Raw genomic sequence first — 23,872 nt, 5'->3', positions numbered from 1 at the left:
AGGCAAATATTGTACTTTTACTCCACTACAATTGTTTGAAAACTTTAGATACTAGTTACTTCTCAGATATAAACGATGATATTATGAAACATACATTAACCACTTTAGCCCTATTTTATACCAAGGCTATTTGAAAATAGCCGATCTACAAGCTCACAACGCGTTACATCGCGACGCGTTGTGAGCTAGCAGATCGGCTAGTTTCAAACATTGTAGTACTTTTATTTTTGGTACTTTAAGTTCATTTTGATGGCAATACTTTTGTACTTTTGCTCCAGTAAATGTTTTATTTTGGACTTTTACTTGCAACAGAGTATTTCTATATTGCCGTATTGATACTTTGCCTTAAGTAAAGAATTTGAGTACTTGTTCCACCCCACTGCAACTCTCCAATGAGCATTTACAACCACAGCCAAAGAGAATAAGCATACCCATGGCCATACGCACTGTGAGTCTGGGATTAGTGAAGTATATTCTGCTCTTTGGAAGGGTGGAAATAGGAGCTGTGTGAACGGGCGGGAACAGAGGGGGGCCTGGGGCAGGGAGCGAGCGCTATAGCTCTGGGACGGAGATTGAAATGACACTCTAGTCTGTCTGTGGGCAGGACAGGAGGACTTGGCTGGGGAGAGTGGGTCTAGAAGGGCTCCCAAACGTTTTAGGCGTTAGACCCCAAAACAAATTTTCAGAACCCAATATATCATGATTTGAAAATATTCTGCTCCATTCACTCTTTGTTTAACTTCTTACTGAAAAAGGCTGTATCTCGGCTCCTAAGCACTTTTTTTTTTTTACAATGAATTTTGGCTGTGGCACTCCAAACTGCCATAAATAAGCCGGGCACTGAATGAGTTAAAAGGAGTAGTTCACCCAAAATACTTATTTTCTATCAATTACACACCCCATGAAGCCTTGAATTCATGGATTATTTTTTAGTTTTTGTAGCAATTCCTAAGCCAATAATTTTATTACCGTCTCCTACCGGGCTAATGTATCCAGTAGGAGACACAAAGGAGTCTCCTACCGGAAATACACACGGTCATCAATTTATTGGCTCAGGAATGGGTAAAAAAAAAAAAAATGAATTCAAGGCTTCATGGGGTGTGTAATTGATAGAAAACAAGTATTTTTTTCGGTGAACTATTCCTTTAAATATTTTTAGAATATTAATTGATGAATAGTTGGGAAGTTTTTTGTTTCAACTTTTTTTTTGAATCTTTTGAAATAATACATTATTTTAAATGTAGGAAACGAAAAAAGGGAATCTTTACTAGTGACCTATGAAAGGGTTGCCAGATCTGCTCATTATAATTTCCCCGCAAGATTTTATTTGAAAATAGCCGATCTACAAGCTCACAACGTGTCGCGATGCGACGCGTTGTGAGCTTGTAGATCTGCTATTTTCCAAATAGCTGATGTATATGTTAAAGTGCTCATGTGGCCCATGAGTTTTCCTAGACCTGGTTGCTTGTTTCTCTCACAGAATCTGGCAACACTGGTCCCGACCCACTGTTTGGGAAACAGTGGCCTAGACTAGAGGTCTCGGGGGAGGGGGGGAGGGGGGAGGGGAGCTGGCTGGTACCCCACCTGAGGCTTTGGTCTTGCGTCCGGCCTGCCCGCTGCCGTCCTCGTGGTCGATGGGCTGGCTGGACAGGGAGAACACGCTGATCTCCGCCACACGCACTGGCGCCTCCTTCACGTTGCTATGGAGACCCAGGATCTGTCCTCCGTCTGTCGGGTGTTGCATCACCTGGAACACGCAGAGAGAGAGACAACGTGTGAAGTTTATGGGGATTAAAGGGAAAACAAAACAAAAATCTACTCAAACAAAATTCCGCAGTGTAGAGCAGTGGTTCTCAACCTTTTCATGCCGTGACCCGCCCCCCCCCCCCAAATAATCATATTTGAACTGGGGACCCCCCCTAAATAATCATATTTGAATTGGGGACCCCCCCCCCAAAAATAATAATAATCATATTTGAACTGGGGACCCAACCCCAAAATAATCATTTTTGGACTGGGGGGACCCCCCCCCCCCCAAAAAAAAAAATCATATTTGGACTGGGGACCCCCCAACCTGACAAGCACTTGGAATGTAGGCATTTCATTTAGTTTGACTCTGATAACCACAGATAAATATTGTGAAAATAGCAGATCTACAAGCTCACAACGCCTCGAGGCGTTGTGAGCTTGTAGATCTGCCATTTTCAAAAATGTTGCCTCTTTCTTACATTATTTGGCAATTTGGCCCATGTTTGAGCAGTTTTTATAGTATAGTTTGTTGATTACTTTTGATGCAGTAATGGTATTTTTTTTTTTTTTTTTTTTTTTTTGAGGTAGCCTATTAAAAAGGTCTTAAAAGTCCTTAAATTGTCATTTCACTTGTCATGTGGGGACCCTCCCAAAAACATGTGGGGACCCCCCTGGGGGTCCCGACCCACAGGTTGAGAACCGCTGGTGTAGAGAAACAGAGCAGTCTCAACAGGACTACCCTTCCCTCTGGCTGTCAACAGTTCAGTGTTCTTGACGGCATTATCCGTTCTGAAATAACCCATTAAGACCTGAAGCCGATTCTACAAATGTCTTCTAAATCCCAACAGTATTCTGAAAAAAAATCTATATCAGTGGTTCTCAAACTTTTTCATGTCAAGGACCCCCAAAATTATATGTATTTGGTCGCCGACCCCCATCTCAAAATATTTTGTTCCAGGGACCCCCAGAAGCAACGATTTGAGTTAAAAATGTTCGCTTTAAAACAATATATTCCAAGATTTGCACACATTTTCACGATTTTTCAAAAATAGCAGATCTACAAGCTCGTAGCGCGGCACTCGGTGCCGCGCTATGAGCTTGTAGATCTGCTATTTTTGAACAGCCAAAGTGTAAAATAATGCTTTTTTTTTTTGCTCAAATCAAAAAGTGACACAGATGCTTCTCCAGGTCTCAATGGGATAAACAACTGTCAACAACATGACTTGATAAATATACCACCTCTCAGTTTACCCAGAGCTATTTCAGCTGTGTGTCCATCAATTTGTCAGGAGTGTTATGTTGGGAACTGCAACTTGTGTCACGCAAATGGAAATTGTTTTCAACAGACAAGGCAGTGGCTTTGTAGGAATTGATTCGCTCTCTTCACTGAAAAGACACAGATCTGACAGAGACTCAGATGACTTCATTACTATACTTGCTTCACTTCACGCCTTGCACAGATTTATGGACCCGAGTTTGATGATAAGTTTACAGCTGTAGGAGTCGATGAATAAATAAATCTTTCAACTCCTGCCACGCTGCTTTGAGCACTTGGCTTTAACTGTGAGAAAATCCAGATTGCTTCTAGCATCGATTCAAACATGGGTTTTGACTGAATTATTCAGATCAGAGAGAGCGCTTTGATTTTAGCACTTTGGCCAGGGGTTAGTTTTACTAGTGCACTTGATCGTATAGAGCCCGACCGATGACGTAGTTTTGGGTTTGGTGCTGATCAGGAGGATCACGAAATGACGCGTTGTAAGCTTGTAGATCTGCCGTTTCTGCTTTTTTTTTATATTTGAAAATGTGCGAAATTTTTTCAACATGTAAGCGCTTGAGACGATTATGCAAAAGTAATTGCGAACATCAAAAAAAAATGCGATTAGACGATTATGTAATAATTGTGACAGGCCTAGTGCTGATCCCTCTTTCTGAGTCCTAGCTCACCGTTTCTAAATGAAAAAAAAAAAAACTTTTATTTGATAAAAGTTTCTATTTGATAAAATTTACCGAACAAAAAAAAACTAATACAATGAAACACAAAAATGTGATAGATTAAAATGTTTTACTAGAATAGATGAAAAGGACCTTTAACTTCAATGCATGAAATAAATAACCTTTAACTTTAATTCTGCGATGAACAATTTAACCCACTTAAGCCCCATTCAAAAGCAGATCTAGCTCACAACGCGGCGTGATATCGCGATATGCATAATTGCCGATACCGATGACATAAAAAAATGACAAATAATTGCAGATATTTGGGCCAAACCGATATATCTGTCAGGCTCTACTACAGTGGTTCTCAACCAGTGGTCCGGGGACCACCAGTGGTCCTTGAGGGGGTTCCAGGTGGTCGCCAGCTAAATAATGGAGAGCTGGTAACCAAGTGGACCCTTATAGTTAACTCTTGAGTGTAAAATGAAACCACACTCTCAAGAGTTATATTATTGTTAAACATCTGCATTATTGAATTAACCCATTAACACATTGGGTGCCAAAACCGTATATATACGGTTTTGCGCATACTAACGTTGAGTGCCAAAACCGTATATATACGTTTTTTTTTTTTTTTGTTTTTTTTTTTTTCCTTCACAGCAACAGGAAATATCACTCCTACAAGATTTAGACTCCAATCCACCTCCTGGTTAACTTATGACTTCAAAAACCTGTATCTCGGCTCCTGTGCACTTTTTTTTTTTACAATGTTAATTTAACTATTTTCAACTGGCTGCAACTATGGAATGGATTTCCGAATGTTTTAAAATTTTTTCCCCCGATTGTACGAGACCTGTATGTGTGTAATGAGGGGATCACCGTGAGGACAGTGATCACTGAAAATATTTTGTGACTACTTGAAAAAGGTTCAAAATGTTTAAAAAGTCCTGGCACTCAAAGTATAATATTTTAATAAACCTCTGGCACCCAATGTGTTAAGACCTGAAGCCGATTTCTACAAAATCTAAATCTAAAACAGTTTTCTGAAAAACATATGTTTCTATATCAGTGGTGCTCAAACTTTTTCATGTCAAGGACCCCCAAGATGATATGTATTTGGCCGCGGACCCCCATCTCAAATATTTTGTTCCAGGGACCCCCAGGAGCAAAGATTTGAGTTAAAAATGTTTGAAAGAATATATATTCAAAAATGTGCACACATTTTCATGATTTTTCAAAAATAGCAGATCTACAAGCTCGAGCTTGTATATCTGCCATTTTGAATAGCCAAAGTGTAAAATAATGTTTTTAGCTCAAGTCAAAAAGTGACACAGATGCGTTCCAGGTCTTAATGGCTTAAATGCTATTTTGATCAACGTTTGCCTGTTGTCTCTCCTATGCAAGACAGCACGTAATTGTGGACAAAATCTTATCCGACGATAATAGAATATTCTAAGGTTTTTCTGAGAGTCTAAAGAGCTCATCAAAGGGTGGTCCGTGGCTCAAATGCTGAATAAATGATGGTCCTTGAGGTGAAAAGGGTTGAAAACCACTGCTCTACTGGATAGGATGCTGCTGAGGGACTGGGGCTAATTTAGCTCAAACGCTGGCAAGGGGGCAACTCGCAGGACTCCATACTGAGCCCAGTAAACCAACTTCCTCCCACTAAATGTCCTGTCAGATTCAAAACGAGGGCACAAGAGACTTTATCCTGTGGCTGATGACAATATAATTTCCCTACGGGTTACAATAATGGACAATCTGGGTTTAAACATAGTGGCTGTGGCTTGTTCACTGCTGCAGTGTGCATGGAAAACAGCCGTGTGGACGAAAGACAAGTCTAAATCATGATGATGTGTTGTTACTCTTTGTTTTCAGATGTCAATCAATGCCCGCCATGGGACTGCTGATGGAAACTAGCTTCAGTTATACACACACACACATCGTTAAGTATCTGTTAAGTATAACACATCTGTTATTATGAGTGTTCTTCAGTACTGTAGTACCACCTGGTATGGATGTCTGTCTGTAGCCTTAAAGTCACAACTGCTGCAGCAACTGAACATTTGTTCAAAGATTGTTGGACAACCACTTCAGAGGCTCTATACATCTACGTATAATGACAGTATGATAAGGTTGGCAAGGAATATCACTTCAAACACAAGCCATGCTTTGTATGGAGAATATAGGTTGCTGCCTTCAGGAAGGAGATACAGTGTTCCTACATACAATAAGGTCAAACTGAAGAGGTCCTTTGTCCATCAGACGACATTGAGGCTTAATCAGGAGTTGTAGGCTTGGGGTAGGCTGAGAGGTGGACATTGCTCTTGTCTTTGTATGTCTTTATGTATGTCTTTTGTTTTGTTTTCTTGTGTCATGTCAAATGTGTGTACTGTTTATTGTTGCATACATGGCTGCTGGGTCGCAAGACAAATTTCAGTGTGAACTGACAATAAAGTATTATCGTATCGTATCGTTAAGTATCTGGGCCACATCTTTACTGACAACCTCCAAGATGATAGAGATATCTCTAGGCAGTGCCGCATACTTTATGCCCAGGCCAATATGCTGCTTCGAAGGTTCAGCATGTGTTCTGATCCTGTCAAATGTGCTCTATTTAAAGCATTTTGCACTCCCATGTATACAGCCTTCTTGTGGTGCTCATACAAGAAGGGTAGTATGCGGAGGCTCAAGGTAGCATACAATGATGCCTTGAGGATTCTACTTAAGGTCCCCAGATGGCATAGTGCCAGTCACTTATTTGTGACATGTGGTATACACACTTGTGAGGCTCTCTTAAGGCACTCCATGTATGGTTTCATGTCACGCCTGGATGAGTCCAGGAATAGTATTATTGAGGATATAGTCAATCCTGGGAAAAGCGGTCTCCGGTACTCATCCAGGCTACGGAATCACTAGAGAAACAGTCTTTATGTGTGATTTGTATGCAATAGTATTTTCTTGTTTGTATGATGTGTTTTTATCTATATATTTTTTTAATTTACTTTCTTAAATATTTGTATGTCTTATCTGTATGCAATATGGACCTCCTGAGTGTCTGGAATAAAGTTTGAATTGAATTGTTAACTAATTCACTATTATTAACATCGGGTCAGTGTTATTTGTGCTTGTACCCTTACAGGAACAAACAGCACCATTAACACTTTACCTGCCAATCACGAGTATAACCGTTGATGAAAAATACACCCGTTTACTGCCATCCACGAGTATAACCGTTTTTTTTTCAATTTATCCACACAGAACCAGAGATATCACGATCCAAAGATTTCTAGCTCCATTCACTCCTTGGTTAACTTATTACTTTAAAATCCTGTATCTCGGCTCCTGTGTAAAAAACATTTAAACACTGGCACTGGGGGAAGTAAAATAAAAAAAAACCTCTGGCAGGGAATGTGTTAAAAGGGTAAGACCACTTTGGTAGATGTTTGGGTTGTGTAGTTACCTTGTCATGATGCTCCAAAGGTGGACAAGAAATAAAAAATAATTGCTCCATTGATTATTAAAGAGGTGGTGCCATGGTTTTGCACTGGTGGTGTTTTTATGGTGTTTTATGTCTTCTCTGACTATTTTAAGTTTCTACCTGGAGGTTGAAACCTTGAGGGTCAAACGTGCCAATAGAAAAACAGCACTTTAATGACACGGTAAAATTATACCCTCCCCCTCATTATCATAACACAACAGGTGTGGGCATGAGGAGGAGGGACTAGGACAGGTGGGTGGTGCTAAGGTGGTGGAGGAGGTGCTAAGGTGAGAACCAGGTATACTTAATGAACTGGAGGCGTGTCCACATAAAAACATAATTTTAACACTTTCTTTACACTTTTTTGAAAACAATCTTCCTCCTAGTATAACCATAATACCTGATGATTATGTTTTAGGGGGGAGGAAATCACTGAAAATCACGGCACCCCGTCTTTAAAATTATGCTCCTTACATTGTACGGTGAAACAGCTCTCAAAGTCACTCTTTTAGCACGTAAACAAACACAAACAAAGTTGATTCAGACAATATAGAACACCACCAAACCCAGTACTGTTTATTTTTTTAATTACGTTGTTAACTTCCTGTTGATTTTGCTATTTCTATTAAGCAAACCCTGACTGGATTCGCGGATCCGGATCTTCAAATAGTAAAATCAGCAGGAAGTTGACATTTTTATAAATACAAAAAAACAGTACTGGGTTTTGTGATGTTCTATATTGTCTAAATCAGCTTTGTTTGTGTTCCTTTACATGCTAAAATAGTGACTTTGAGAGCTGTTTCACTGTACAATGTAAGTCAATGAGGAGCATATTTTGAATTATCAATTTCTAATCAATGGCATCATCATGGCAAGGTAACTACACAACCCAAACCTCTACCAAAGTGGTCTTGCCCTTTAAGGTTCAGAATCTATGAGCTCTTTGACACACATATTGTACACAGGCATTACACAAGCATTTCACAAATGGTAATATCATGTTCAATGCTCGGCATGGTTGAACACACTGTCTGTGTCCACTTGTTTTTAGAGGAATATACTGTATTATAACTAGCTCCAGATGGCCCTGCAATCTCACATAACAGCATGTGTGATAAGCCTGAATCATTTAAGAAGGATGTGCGACACAGGAGGCTCTCTCTCTCTGGCACAAACAAGATGGATCCATAGACACTAATGACTGTCAGTCACCATCAGAGAAGGCCAGAGCGTAATCACAAGCTCGGGGCAAATGAGATCGTTTGCAGTCGGGAGGAAACCTAGTAACGTATGACCTTTATAGGAAATGGAAAAAAAAGGACCTGTGCTCCAGTGGATCCAATGTAGGAATTATTTAGTAGGGGTGGAAAATAAAATCGATTAATAGATTAATCGCGATGCTGACATGGACGTTTATGAATCCATTCACAAATGTCAAAAATCGATTATTTTATTATTTTTAATTTAAAAAAGAATTATTTTTTTGTAAAAAAAAAAGTCAGCATGCGTTTTTGAAAAGAAATGTAAAAAAAAAACGTTCAGAACCCAAGATATCATCATTTGAAGATTTGCTGCTCCATTCACTTCTTGTTTAACTTATTACTGAAAAGGGCTGTATCTCGGCTCCTGAGCACTTTTTTTTACTACGTATTTTTGGCTGGCACAGTTTGCAATTATTTTTTTATCTCACTGAATGAGTTAAAAGGACTTGTTTATTTTCTTGTTGGTTTTCTGCAATTGTTGATGTTGGCAAATATAACCTTCCAGTTGACAGTGACACATCTCTTCCATTTGTTTTTGTAATCAATAAAAGATAATGGAAGTAAATTCATCCCAATGCATCACGAATTGCAATAATCTGAATATAATGAAATCGTAGCCGTCTGAATCGGAATCGTCAGCTACCTAGCAATTTCCGCCCCTATTATTTAGTCACAATTTTCATGGGTTCGATATTCATAAAAACGCACAGAGAGACATAACCATTTGACTTACATTTTTAATATTATTATTTATTTTCTTAAAAATAGCTCAAAGAAAGCGTCCCAATGAGCTTGTAGGTCGCCTATTTTTGCTAGTATGACGGAGTAGGGCATTAATTTACGAAAAACAAAGTTGAAAAATGGAGATGCACGGTTTTTCAAGCAGATGCGTCCTGAAAACTGGTCTGACATAAAAAAGAAAGACGCATACAGCAAATGAAATGAATGCCACCCCCCCCCCACACACACACACACACACAATGGCTGTGCAGTTACCTCTGCCATATTGATCACTCCCACAGCCAGAGTCTTGTAGCCCAGGATGGTGCGATTCTTGTAGCGCTTCCTCCGCTGCAGCATGATCTGGAGGCGGTTGGCGTCCCTCTTCAGAAAATGGGGATACTACCAACAGACAACAACACAAGATAAACAAAACTGCATTACAAGTCATTTACCAAACAATCGAAACGATGAACAAGATAGGACAAACACTTTTGACCCATTAAGGCCGGGAAAGCTGTCATTTTAGATTTTAACCGACTTTAACCATTATCTTATACTTTGGCTAATGAAAAATAGCAGATATACAAGCTCATAGTGCGGCACCGGGTGGTGAGCTTGTAGATCCGCTATTTTTTTTTGACAATTCATGAAGATTTTTGCTAATCTTTGAATATACATATTTTTACAGCGAACATTTTTTTCTCTTTGCTTCTGTGGTTTCTATAAATGTCTTCTAATCCTAACAGTTTTTTGAAAAAAAAATTGCTATAATATTAGTGGTGCTCAAACATTTTCATGTCAAGGGCCCCCAAACCGTGGACCCCCATCTCAAAATACGTTGTTCCAGGGACCCCCAGAAGCAAAGATTTGAGTTACAAATGTTCGCTTTGAAAAATAAATAAATATATATATATATTCAAAGATTTGCACAAATTTTCAAGATTCTTAAAAAATAGAATATCTACAAGCTCATAGCGCGGCACCAAGTGCCACGCTATGAGCTTGTAGATCTGCTATTTTTGAACAGCCAAAGTATAAAATAATGGTTAAAGTGGTTACACAGATGCATTCCCGGTTTCAATGGGTTAAATAGTTTTAATGAGAGCGTTGACGAGGGTACAAGCGTCTCAGCCTGTGGCCATCATCAATGTAATTCATAATTCATGTACTCATCGGCCTTTGCATGAGAACCATCACGTACAGTATACAGCACGCACAGCACTCAGGTTTAGCACCGCAGCAGGGTTATTTGAGTGAACGCTGTCACAGCTGTCAACATTTTGACATGTTCAGGCCTGTCAAGCAACTAAAAGGGTCGGGACCATACTGTGCTTGTATTGCAAGTTTAGCCCAATGACTAATGTCTGATTTCTTTTTTTTAAATAAATCCAAAAATAGCCTATCTACAAGCCAATTCTACGTGTCTCCCTAAATCCTAACAGTATTCTGAAAAGTTTCTATATCAGTGGTGCTCAATCTTTTTCATGTCAAGGACCCCCATCTCAAAAAATATTGTTCCAGGGACCCCCAGAAGCAAAGATTTGAGTTAAAAATGTTTGCTATAAAAGTATATATATTCAAAGATTTGCACACATTTTCACGATTTTTCAAAAATAGCAGATCTACAAGCTCGTAGCTATGAGCTTGTAGATCTGCTATTTTTGAATAGCCAAAGTGTAAAATGATGCTTTTTAGCTCAAATAAAGATGACACGGATGCGTTCCAGGTCTACAAAGGGATAAAGGCAGAAAAAGCCCCCAAAAATATCTTTAAAAACAAAAGATGCATCATAGAAACCCAGTGCCAACAATATCATGTGCCATAAATAAAAAATAAATAAGCACATTTAAGACTTAGGCCAGTAATGCTTGAAGAATTATACTGAAAAAACGCTATAAGCATTTCAATTCACAGTTCAGTTCAAAGAACACAGGTTTCCATAGCACACAACAGTCAACCTCAGTTCAACACGGCTCTTATTCATACAGTAGATTACTGTATGTACAATAATACTTAACACCATCAATCTTTATAAGGGAAACTCAGTTACTCATTTACATAGTACATATCCGTCAGATTGTCGAGTAAGCCTATAGTCAGTGCTCAGAAAAACAAGCAATCAGTGCGGGTATGAATATAAATCGACTACAATGGTCCTTCCACAGCAAAATGAGCAAATAAACAATTCCTCCGAGGGAAATTAATAATCTGATTGCACGAAACGCTGACTGTGGCTGAAATACTATGTACACAATGAACCACAAGTTACCGCATTATGCTCCTACCGTTGCCTGATCCACAGCACGCTCCTTCACCCTATAGATTTATGATTTAAATGTGCACATTTACCATCTACAAATAATAAACTGTCTAAGAATGTATGAGAATATAACCATACAATTTATGTTTAAAATGATCTGCAGAGAGTTGTATTTCTCATATTTTATGATCAATGTAACATAATACTGTTGTTTAAGGAGACCGAGGGAATAAGGGAAGAGGGCACGATTTGTGCTGGGAGAGTATGAGGGCAAGAGTGTCTGTTGTTGTTTTTCTCTGTATGTTTGTGTAACTGTTTTTTGTTTGTGTTATACATTTTACTTGTCTGGAACATTTACCAAATTATCTATCTATATATATTTTATAGTTGTTGGTTAGTTGTTGGCAAATTCCAATAAAAATATGCATCGAACAGAAAATATAAACCAGGCTCCGGTGAGGTTACTGCTTGCCTTGCAATGTTTGTGTAAAAAAAAGAAGACATTGTGTAATTATTCCAAAATCAAAAAACCTACGGGATGCTTTGGAAAACTTCTGGCAGTAATGTTACGAATTAAGTTAATTATGCTAAACATGCAATACCAAGGTTTTTAATAACATGACAATGTTTTTGTTTTGTTACCTGTAAGGAGAAGGTGAGCTCCAGATCCGTCTCCATTAGGCCGCTAGGTGGGAGAACGTACTCGTTTGATCTCAGCAGCCTTTTGGAACCCTGGAAAGGAGACAGAGAATTAAAGGTTCATTTTGAGATCATAATAAAGTACTACTTATTTGCATTAATTGGTTCTCAAAGTGGGGACCCCCAGGGGTCCTTGGGGGGTACCAGGGGGGTCCACAGCAAAATGTGTTAATAAAGCGTCACAATCATTTCAACCACTTTATCCATATTTTATGCTTTGGCTATTCAAAAATAGCAGATATACAAGCTCATAGCACGGCACCGAGTGCCGCGCTATGAGCTCGTATATCTGCTATTTTTGAAAAATCTCAAAACAAGTGTGCAAATCTTTAAATCTTTTTATTTTTTTTAAGGAGAACATTTTGAACTCAAATATTTGCTTCTGGGGGGTCCCTGGCACAACATATTTTCAGGTGGGGGGTGCGCGGCCAAATACATATCAATTTGGGGGTGTCCATGGCACGAAAAAGATTGAAGAATCACTGCTATTAGTGAATAATCAACCAAGCAGGCGTCCTAACAGCAACCTCTTCCAACTGGGCTTTTGAATCCCAGACCATGTTATTTTGTTTGTCTCAATGTTGCTGCAGGCATTTTGAAATAAAGGATTATTTTATTCATGAGATAGTCAGATGTTTTTATTGGCCAGAGAAATGTATTTGAGCCCGTAGGGAAATGATTGTAGTTCTCTGCATAGTTCAGCATTTTGGAAACCTTTAACCCATTAAGACCAGGGAACGTGTCATTTTTAGATTTCTTTGGGCTATTCAAAAATAGTAATGAGCTTGTAGATCTGCCTTTTTTTTTTTTATTCGTGAGAATTTGTGCAAATCTTTGAATATATATATACTGTAAAATTTTTACTCAAATCTCTGCTTCTGGGGGTCCCTGGAACAAAATATTTTCAGAGGGGGGTCCGCGGCCAAATACATTTAATTTTGGGGGTCCACGACATGAAAAAGTTTGAGCACCACTGATATATCTAGCAACATACCTTTTTTATTTTTTAAACTGTTAGGATTTAGAAGACAATTGTAGAATCCCCCAGAAGCAAATATTTGAGTTACAAATGTTTGCTTTAAAAATATATATATATTCAAAGATTTGCGCGGCACTCGGTGCCGCGCAAATCTATATCCGCTTGTATATCTGCTATTTCTGAACAGCCAAATAAATCTAAGTCTTAATGGGTTAGAAGGAGGCAACATAAGTCTTTGACGCATGGCAGCACATCGGGCCCGGTCCACAAACGTCTTTAGTGTTCAAACTTAGTTCAGGGTAACTAAATAGCCTCGCAGTTAGGTAAAATAAGATTTGGGGAGCACCATGGGGCTAGCAGGGATATCCTGTATCTGACTTTAATACCCCGGAGAGAGAACCATTAATAGTCTGGTCTTGGCCGGCAGGACATCAGATCCTAATGCTTGGCTGGCTAAGTTGACTGGCAGAGTAAAGAGCTGTTTGAATTTGGTGTAATGGATACGGAAACAGTTGGAACATTTGGCGCGGACTGGGGAATCATTACAGGAAGCCGAGGGAGGGCTATAGCCTCAGTTCAACTGAGCACTGACACTGCTAGTGTCATGCTGTATTTTCAAGTAATAATGAAGCAGGTTACATTAAAGGGATAGTTCACCCCTAAAATGACTTTTTTTTTTACTATCGATTAGTCACCCCATGGAGACTTGAATTCATGGATTTTTTTTTTGTTTTTGTCTCATTCCTGAGACAATAATTTGATGACCGGCGGACCAGTAGGCAGCGGTTCCGGTAGGAGACACAAAGGAGACTCTTTGTGTCTCCTACCGGAACCGCTGCCGGTCATCAAATTATTGGCTTAGGAATGCGACAAAAAACAAAAAATATCCATGAATTCAATCGAAAAAAATGTAATTTTTTGGGTGAACTATCCCTTTAACCACTTTAAAAAATAAAATAGCAGATCTATACATGCTGACAATGTGTCACGTCATGACTCGGTAGTGAGCTTGTAAATTATAGGGATTAAGTGGTTAAAATGCCATTTAGTCCTTAAAACAGAAACGTAAGCTTTGTGAAACTTTACCCATTAAAAGTGGAAAAAAAAACTAAACTAAAACTAACAAACCACATAACATTTTCAGAGATTTACCATTAAGTCTAGTGAGACCCAAAGCTTGTTTTGTTAAATACTTCTGGTCTTTCTCCCCCCCCCCCCCCTGTATTCACATCTACAAAAACATGTTGATGATGAGAAGAGAAGGATGACGGTAAAACCCTTAGATATGGGCAAAGATAAGCCTCGATAAAAAACTGAAAAGCGGCCAAGAACCCATTCGTCTCTGCTAATGAGGCGCTGAGGGGTAGAGGAGGAGGAGGAGAGTCACAGCCCACAGAGCAGGCATATAAACAACCATGCTTCAATTAACTAACACCCTCAGATCAATCAGCCACGAGGAACAGGCAGAGCCGGAGCAAAACAAAAGCATGAGAGCGACCGCCGTGTAGCTGTGGAGCCGTTTCCCTCTTGAGATGCTGGCAGATAAAATAGGCTACGTTTGTTTTGATAACGTATCTTACCAATGTCACTGTTCAGCTAGGCCTGTCGCAATGGTTTGAGATAATGCCAACTTGTGACGCGTTGTAAGCTTGTACATCAGCCATTTCTGCTGTTTTACATGTATAAAATGATTAAATGTCAATAATTTCTTCATAAATTTAAAGGTAGGGTAAGTGATTTGCTTTGGTTAAAATAAGTGTTAAATAGCTCTATATTCTGATAGTACTCATTGCTATAGAGTGTTTGTTCAGTATTAGGAGTCTCCTTGTCTCTCCACCTCTTTATTAAACAGAAAATGCATTTTCGTTTCAGTTTCAGTTTAATTTCCAATTTTATCCAACCAGGACAGAGAACTCAATCAGGATACAGATTAAACAAGTGAAATTGGAAGTGATGACACTAAGAAATGAGCAGACAAAATTGGAACTGGAACACTATACAAATTAAGCTTAAAAATGGGTACTTTCTCCTGATTGGCTGAGATTTTGACACCTACCGAAAAATGTATTTTCTGTTTATTAAAGAGCTGGAGAGACATGGAGACTCCTGTTACTGAACAAACACTCTATAGCAATGATTACTATCAGAATATAGTATTTTAACCTTTTAACAAAATACTTTTTGTTTTAACCCAAAAATATCACTTACCCTACCTTTAAGTCATGTAAGTTATTTGTCATATCTGCACTTTTTTATTACGAAGCCTAAAAGAAACAGACATTTAATTTGTATTCATATGTCCCAAAGTTCAATGCCAAAAACACAATTAAATCCTTAATCGCAATTATTTGAGTGACAATTAATCGTCAACTTAAATCTGTAATGGTGACAACCCTATGTTCAGCTTGGATTAGCAGCCATCAACAAGTTGCAGATTATTCCACTTAACCACTTAAGCTCTGTACTTTGTCAAACGATGAATAAGGAAAATAGCCGCTAGATCGTAAATCTGCTTCTTTTTTTTAAAGAGATGTATAAAAATTAAATAAACATTATTTTCAAAATAGGGATGCCAGGGTTAATGTGGCTAACAGTAAGAATCACAATTCCCAAACGATGAAGTCCAATATTAACCATCAGAGTACAGAACAATACACAATGGTGTTTTTGTGCCACCACACTGCATTCCCCACAATGTAACTTGCACACGTGTGAAAGCATCAAAAACCCAAACGGTCACCAAATGACTTCTTTACGACAAAGTCATGACTGTGTAATATTGATTGATTGATTGATTGATTGATTGAATACGTTATTAAGAGTTTGCAACAAAAAAAAAGCACAGAAAGTACAGTTTAATACAAATACAACGCTAAAAGGATTGAACCCAAGAAAGCACTATGGCTCGTTTCCATTGGGGGTCCTGTGCAGTGGTGTAAAGTACATGTACTCAAGTATTGTTCTTAAGTACAATTTTGAGGTATTTTTTACTTTACTGGACTATTTCCAATTTCAGTACTTTTACTTCTACTCCACTACATCTCAGAGGCAAATATTGTACTTTTACTCCACTACAATTATTTGAAAACTTTAGCTACTAGTTATTTTGCAATTATCAATTATCATATTATAACATACATTAACCACTTCACCCCTATTTTATACATAGGCTATTTGAAAATAGCCGATCTACAAGCTCACAACGCGTCGCAGTTGTGAGCTTGTAGATCTGCTATTTTCAAACATTTTAGTACTTTTACTTTTGGTGCTTTAAGTACAGTTGGATACCAATACTTTTGTACTTTTACTCAAGTAAATTTTGAATTCCGGACTTTTACTTGTAACGGAGTATTTCTATATTGCAGCATTGATACTTTTACTCGAGTAAAATACACCACTGGTCCTGTGTATTCAATTCATAGAAACATTTAGTGACAGACAATAGAGAAGGCAGCACAGACCCCTTACGGGTCCATGTTCACACTCAGGATTGTGCGTGTGTACAGAATCTGTATCTCTGCCAAGCCTTACAAATATATTCAACCGTTACACAATCTTTTTTTTCTCTATACATCATTATGGCTCAATATGCTGCGGTGACGGAGCACAGCCTTGACAGTATCCACAGTAGATGTTTTGTGCTGCACAGAGAGAGAACAGGGGGGGATAAATCATGGTGGCTGAGGCCGACCTTGTCACTAACTGTAAAGGGCCCACAATGCCGGGCCTTGTATGTGCTCCTTTTCTCAAGCTTTAGTAGCTAGTAACAATGAATCAAGGAACAAAAGCCAAGTGCTCTCAAACTGCCTGACATGCATTAATCCAGTGAGACCGGGCGGGAACGCATCTGTGTCGTTTTAAGATTTATTTGGCTATTTTTGAGCTTGTAGATCTGCTATGTATTTATTTGTAATCGTGAAAATTAGTGCAAATCTTTGATTATATGTTTTTTTAAAGAGATTTTTTTTTACTCAAATCTTTGCTTCTGGGGATTCTACAAATGTCTTCTAAATCCTAACAGTTTTTTGGAGAAAAAAAACCAATGTTGCTATAATATCAGCGGTTCTCAAACGTTTTCATGTCAAGGACCACCCAAAATGATATGTATTTAGCCGTGGATCCCCATCTCAAAATATTTTGTTCCAGGGACTCCCAGAAGTTGTAACAGAGTTAAAAATGTTCGCTTAAAAAAAAAAAATACATATACAAAGATTTGCACAAGTGTTCACGACTTTTCAAAAAATAGCAGATCTACAAGCTCATAGCGCGGCACTCGGTGCCGCGCTATGAACTTGTATATCTGCTATTTTTGAATAGCCCAAAGAAAATCTTAAAAATGACACACACAGATGAGTTCTCCCGGTCCCAACGGATTAACAACACGGAGCCTTGGCGAGGGGAGAGCTTGTACTCGTTGTCCTCTCTCTCTCCCTCTCTCTCTCGCTCTCTCTCTCTTTCTGCACCGCTGCAAGATTCTTTGACTGTCTCTCGGGGGCTCGATTGGGAGTCTGCAACAACGCCTCCTCCTTCTCTACCCAGCTCCGAACGCTTGTGGGAAAGGCCTTGGCAACGCCACCAGTTCCCCACCACTACCACCACTCACTCTCAAGTAATATCTATTTTTAAGGATGTACAATTCCCTCTACATGGAGTCCAATCCTCACAGCTCAGACATGAGATGATTCAGGGGTCAGGAACTACCCATGTATGACTGTATTAACCCTTTAAGACCGGGAGAGCATCATTTGTGTCATTTTAAGATTTATTTGGGCTATTCAAAAATAGCAGATCTACAAGCTCGTAGCGCGGCACTCGGTACGAAAAATCGTGAAAATGTGTGCAAATCTTTGAATATATATTTTTTTTAAGCGAATATTTTTAACTCAAAGCTTTGCTTCTGGGGGTGTCCCTGGAACTAAATATTTTGAGATGGGGGTCCGTGGCCAAATACATATCATTTTGGGGGGTCCTAGACATGAAAAAGTTTGAGAACCACTGATATAGAAACATAGGTTTTTTCAAAAAACTGTTAGGATTTAGAAGACATTTGTAGAATCCCCAGAAGCAAAGATTTGAGTTACAAATGTTTGCTTTCAAAATGTATATATATATTCAAAGATTTTAATTTTTTTTTAAATAGCAGATCTACAAGCTCGTAGCGCAGCTACGAGCTTGTAGATCTGCCATTTTTTGAATAGCCAAAGAAATCAAAAAATTACACAGATTCTTCCCCGGTCTTAATGGGTTAAAGAGATTTAGATGTTGGGAGTTCTTCTGTAGACCGACATGCACAACACACACACACACACAACAGTATCATATCGGAGCTGTTAAAACGAAAGTGCTTTGGACAGTAGCTGGAGGAGCGATGGGGGGATTCTTTACACTCCAGTGGCAGGACAGGACGGATGTCTCGTCGCGACCCGAGGCATCCGACACAGATAGAAAAAGGGCTGAGTGCATACTCGTGTTGCAGCTCATGTAGTTAGCAGAGCACTCTGCAGCAAATCCAGCATGTGTGCAAGAGATAGCAGATAGGCTTGGTCCGAGGAGGGCCTGTTTAGTTGGGGTCTGGCTGGGACGGTGTGTTCCAGCCTAATCTGTAAATGTGACGAACACGATGGATGAGTTGTTCTGCTCGTTCCCCAGTGGGAACAAAGCAGCTTTCAGGAGACTGGAGCTGCTCTCATCAGCATCTTCATCATCATCGTCATAATCCTCAAAATCCCTGGACTTCAGGCGACTTTTATCATTGCTTGGGAGTCATTCTAAAACAGGGGTCTTCAACATTTTTCAGGCAAAGGACCCCCTTAGCTGAGAGAGAGCTGAATCAGGGACCCCCCCCCCCCACTACATATTGTATAACATGTTGCAGATTAAACGTTTTCATAGACAGCTTCATAGACTTGTTTGACACCACTGTCATCAGTGACCGTGTTGGATTCATATTAATGTGTATATTCAGACAGTTGACCACTTAAACCTTCGACACTTAGAAAACGTGTGCTTGATCTGCTCGTTTTTCCCCCTCTACACTCTTGGCTGAAAATAGACGATCTACAAGCTCACAACGCCTCGCAGCGCAAGGCGTTGTGAGCTTGTAGATCGGCTTTTTTCGGGCCAATAAAAAGTTCCTATCATACAAACATTTGACAGCCCCCACTGTAGTAACTCTGAGGACCCACTGTTGAAGAGCCCTGGGTCTAAAAAGGTTGACAGTTTAGATACCCAGGGACTGAGAGAGCAACGAAGCCAACTTAAACCCCAAACGAGCCTCAGGGACAGAGAGAGAGAGACAGACAGCGTTTGCCATGGCAGAGCACTGTTGACATGCAGTGGCAAGGCTTTCTTGTTAGCCCTCCAAAATCACAAAGCCTAATTTTCTCCTCCTCCTCCTCCTCCGCCGCTGCGGTCCCCCCCCCCTTCATCTCCTTGATGAGGTCTCTACTCTGTCCTCCGCATGCCGAACCTGCTGGAAATTGGATTTGGATTTAATTTAACTGCTGCATGCAGTTTCATGAGCAGAGCCTAGCGGAGCTTTCGCTGTGGTTGTGCTGCGTTTTGTGTCCTGCGGGCGGTTCAGCCAACGAATGGAGAGATTTCACGCTCCGGAGACGACGCGGGGCCGAGTGGACGACGACGCAAAGCAAAGCAAAGCCACACTCGGGTCGCTCGCATTCTCCTTCAGGACGAGAGCAAAGCGAGGGACTAGGGAATTGAATTGGTAAATGACTGCATAACATGTTTATTTTTATTTTATTAAAGCTTATGATGAGAAGGAGAAAGCGGATTCAGGGCACACAACACAAGGACCGTAAATACGTCCGACCCCATGGCGCCATTTGGCGGCCATCTTTATGGCCATGCTAGTCAGTAACACTCTCCAGTGTATTACTGTCTTAATGATTCCTAGGCACTGCTCTGCGTATTCCCCCTGTTGGATTGCCAAACCCTCTTCGGTCTTCTAGACAGGAGGGCACAGGTGGAACAGGACTGTGGCACAGTAGGGCTGTCAAACGAATATTTGATATTCGAATATTATTCGAATATTGGGAAAATATTCATATATTCGAATATGAAAATGTATATTCAATTTTTTTTTATTTATTAAAAACGTTCTTTTTTTATTTGACAGGGACAATACAAAAAACAATGTATGAAGTTATAAAAACAAATAAAAGATATGTTTTATTGGATCCGAGAACTTGATACATTGTTTTTTCTTACGGTTTGTCAAAAAAAAAAAATTGAAAAAAAATATATATATGAATATATATATAAATATATATGATAATAATAATATTCGAATATATTTGAATATCTGCCAATTTTTAAGACCAATATTCGAATATAATTTCTGAGGAAAGTTGACAGACAGCCCTATGGCACACACACAGCGACGGCGGCAAAAAAAAGGGGCAGAACCACCGACATGGTGTAAATGAATCACGCAACCCTTTGTTTACACAGTCCAGGTCAAGAGGAACGCTAGGCTTTGTGAAATAGAAAACTCCCAAAACGGGCTGACTGATAGGGTAAAATCTGATGAGTCATCATGAGACAGCAGAACAATATCAAACTCCGATCAAGTGACCATAATATTCACACAGAGGCCATTTTGCAGCAGTGTTAATTTTGTTGACTAAGACAAAGACTAAAAGACTAAGATTTTGATATTTAGTCGACTAAGACTAGAATGAGACTAAACAATTTCAGAAGACTAAAATAGGACTAAAACGAAATGGAAATTTGCTGTCAAAATTAACACTGTTTTGCAGGGTGTTCTTACGAGTATGATGCTTTTTTTGATTGATTGAATATTTTATTAGGCAAAAAATGTAAAACAGCACAGTTACATTTAATATACTTTGTCTAACAGGTCCGTTCATGAAAGTCCTTGCGGTCTTGTTTCCAATGAGGGCCTTGGTAGGGCCTCATTGGAAAGTGACACCACAGTTCGAATATCAATACAAAAAAACTGCAAAAGATAACACTATGTACAACAACAAAAAATAAAAAAAAGGGGGGGGGGGATATGTACAAGAACGGGGGGGGGGGGGGGGGGTCGGCTGTCTAACGGGAAAATGGTACTACCTCCTCTTTTGGCCTCCTGAAAGGTGAGTTTTTAAGGCTCTTTTAAATGAGCCCAGCAAACTGCATTTTTTGAGGGATGGGGTTAGACTATTCCAATCCTGGGTGGCAGTGCTGTAGAAGGAGAATTTGCCCATGTTTGTTTTATGGGTGGGTGGTACCAAATTGTTGTTAACGCTCCCTCTAGTATTGTGACTGTGGGTGTCGCTAACCTTTTGGAGGTATTTACTCAGATATGCGGAAATAGGGGGCATATCGGCATTTACAATTTTGAAGACCAGTCCCATTTTTAGTTGTTTAACCCCGTCTTCCACCCTGAGCCAGCCTAGGCTGGCAAAATGGGTGGGAGAAAGGATGCAAGAGCAAAAATGCAACAGCAAAAATGTCCGGCAACTGTCCTCCACCTCACATTCAACGGCGGGGAAGAAAGTTCAATTGACAATTTTTTTGGGTTAATTGTTTCCACATGGGACACTGTGGGGGGGGACGGTGTATATGTACACTACAGTATACTGCGTGTAATTGCGTGTGTATGTGTGTGTGTGTGTGTGTGTGTGTGTGCGCGTGCGTGCGTGCATGTGGGGGGGGCACACACTGCCCTCAGTGCTCCCCCACTAACTTAATCCATTAAGACCGGGAACGCATCTGTCATTTTAGATGTCTTTGGCTATTCAAAAATAGCAGATCTACAAACTCATAGTGCGGCACTAGATGCCAAGCTATGAGCTTGTAGGTCTGCTATTTTTTACACGGATGCGTTCCCGGTCTTAATGGGTTAACCAAACTGTTTTAGAAGGCAGTGGACCATCATTATTCACAACCACTGCTATAGGACCACTGCTGAGTGTATGGTCTACGGTGATGAAACGTGAGTCTGACTGCAAACCCAACACATTCTAACCGTTAGAAGATGGCGGTTAAGAATCTAACAGTCACCGTGTGCCAGTTTGAGATCAATGGGGGTAAAAGCCTAGATGTTCCCCCGTGAGGCAGACAGGGTACAAACAGCAAGTCTTTACCTATTCTTAGATGGGACAAAGGAAAAGAGGACGGGGGCAACAACATGGCCACTGGGGGCTTTAGCCGTTAAGAATGCTTCAGCAATCAATACAAGATGCCAAATCCTGCTTACTGGTACTTATGCTCCTTGCTTACTACTTCAATGCCCTGTCTGCCTTTTTTAAGTGGCCTGACTAGATGTGACTGGAGGGCTTCCTGTAAGGCTAAAGTGGGTTTGTGTCAATCGGTGAGGGGATTAGTCTAGGCAACCTAGAGGCACAGTGATTTATTATTCTGCAGGAGGGTTTGCACACTTGACAAAATATTGTGAAACGGCAAGACCGTGGTGACACACTGATATGAAACATGTCGCAATCAAAACAGGCTTTTGTTCTCGCTATTGTTAACCCATTAAGACCCGGGAACGCATCGGGGTCATTTTTTTTATTTCTTTGGCTATTCGAAAATAGCAGATATACAAGCTCATAGCGCGGCATCGAGTGCGGCGCTATGAGCTCGTGGATCTGCTATTTTTTTTAAATAATTGCAAATCTTTGAATATATATATATATGTTTAAAGAGAACATTTGTAACTCCAATATTTGCTTCTGGAGGTCCATGGAACAAAATATTTTAGAAACGTTAAAAAATACATGTATTCAAAGATTTGCACTCATTTTCACGATTTTTCAAAAATAGCAGATCTACAAGCTCATAGCGCGGCACTCGGTGCCGCGCTATGAGCTTGTGTATCTGCTATTTTTGAATAGCCCAAAGAAATCTAAAAATGACACAAGATGCGTTCCTGGTCTTAATGGGTTAATGTGCGATAATAACCAACCTGTATTTTCACAGCTATGGACAGGGAGTTGAGTTCTTTATCCAGTTCTTTCAGGACGATGAGCTTCTTCAACGTGAGACTGCAAAGCCTGCATGAGAGAGAGACAGTGGGTAGAAAGAGAGAGAGAGAGAGAGAGAAACAAAGGGGATACGGGAGGGAGGGAGAGAGAGATGAGAAATAACAGATTAGTGTCATGACTGACGACATGAACACACCTTCGTTTATTGTACTGTAACGTATGTGGATGATGGATCATGATGCACGAGAGCATCATGAGTGAAATACCCTTCAGCTCAAGCCAAAACAACTCCCCTTGTTGTTGCCACATCTTATTCCCACTGGTCTCTTTATTCTCCCTCTGTTCTGTAATAACATTAGGCTACATTTTACATGACTCTCAGGGCTAGCCATGGAGGGGAGTGAGTGAGTGAGTGAGTGAGTGAGTGATCGATCGATCGATCAGATCTGGATCTGGGCAACCTACAGCAGTGGTTCTCAAACCTTTCCATGTCAAGGACCCCCAAATTGATAAATATTTGGCCGCAGACCCCCATCTGAAAATATGTTGTGCCAGGGACGCACAGAAGCAAAGATTTGTGTTATGTTCACTACTGTTCAAGATTTTTTTGAAAAATAGCAGATCTACAAGCTCATAGCTTCCTGGGGGTCCTTGATATAGGTCAACACGAACCATTGACCTATATCACTGCTGTCTTGAAACACTTTGTTTTTAAGTAACGGCTGATTCCTTATTGCTGGCTTTATGAGTGAATCCATGATGGAAGGTGCCGGTGCGTTGATGAGCCACACAGGGCAACAGAAGGTCTCCCATTCAGCTCTGTTCCTGCAC

At 39.9% G+C, this 23,872-nt stretch overlaps 1 protein-coding gene across 3 annotated transcripts in view; it reads right to left on the bottom strand.

The window, feature by feature from the left end:
• LOC308099788 (phosphofurin acidic cluster sorting protein 2-like) overlaps window positions 1–23,872 on the bottom strand; it is a 105,609-nt gene that overhangs the window by 44,616 nt on the left and 37,121 nt on the right. For all 3 annotated transcript variants that reach the window (XM_080448576.1, XM_080448577.1, XM_080448578.1), the window contains exons 2-5: window positions 23,023–23,110; window positions 12,056–12,145; window positions 9,427–9,552; window positions 1,585–1,747 (exon numbers count right to left, since the gene is read on the bottom strand). In XM_080448576.1, coding sequence (XP_080304702.1) covers window positions 1,585–1,747; window positions 9,427–9,552; window positions 12,056–12,145; window positions 23,023–23,110 — 467 coding nt within the window. The remainder of the gene's footprint in view (window positions 1–1,584; window positions 1,748–9,426; window positions 9,553–12,055; window positions 12,146–23,022; window positions 23,111–23,872) is intronic.

The sequence above is a fragment of the Gymnoscopelus braueri genome (genome assembly GCF_963280865.1).
Source record: "Gymnoscopelus braueri genome assembly, chromosome: 14".
NCBI lineage: Eukaryota > Metazoa > Chordata > Actinopteri > Myctophiformes > Myctophidae > Gymnoscopelus > Gymnoscopelus braueri.
Note: the sequence above shows the minus strand (reverse complement) of the source record. Positions and strands in the feature narration are given on the sequence as shown.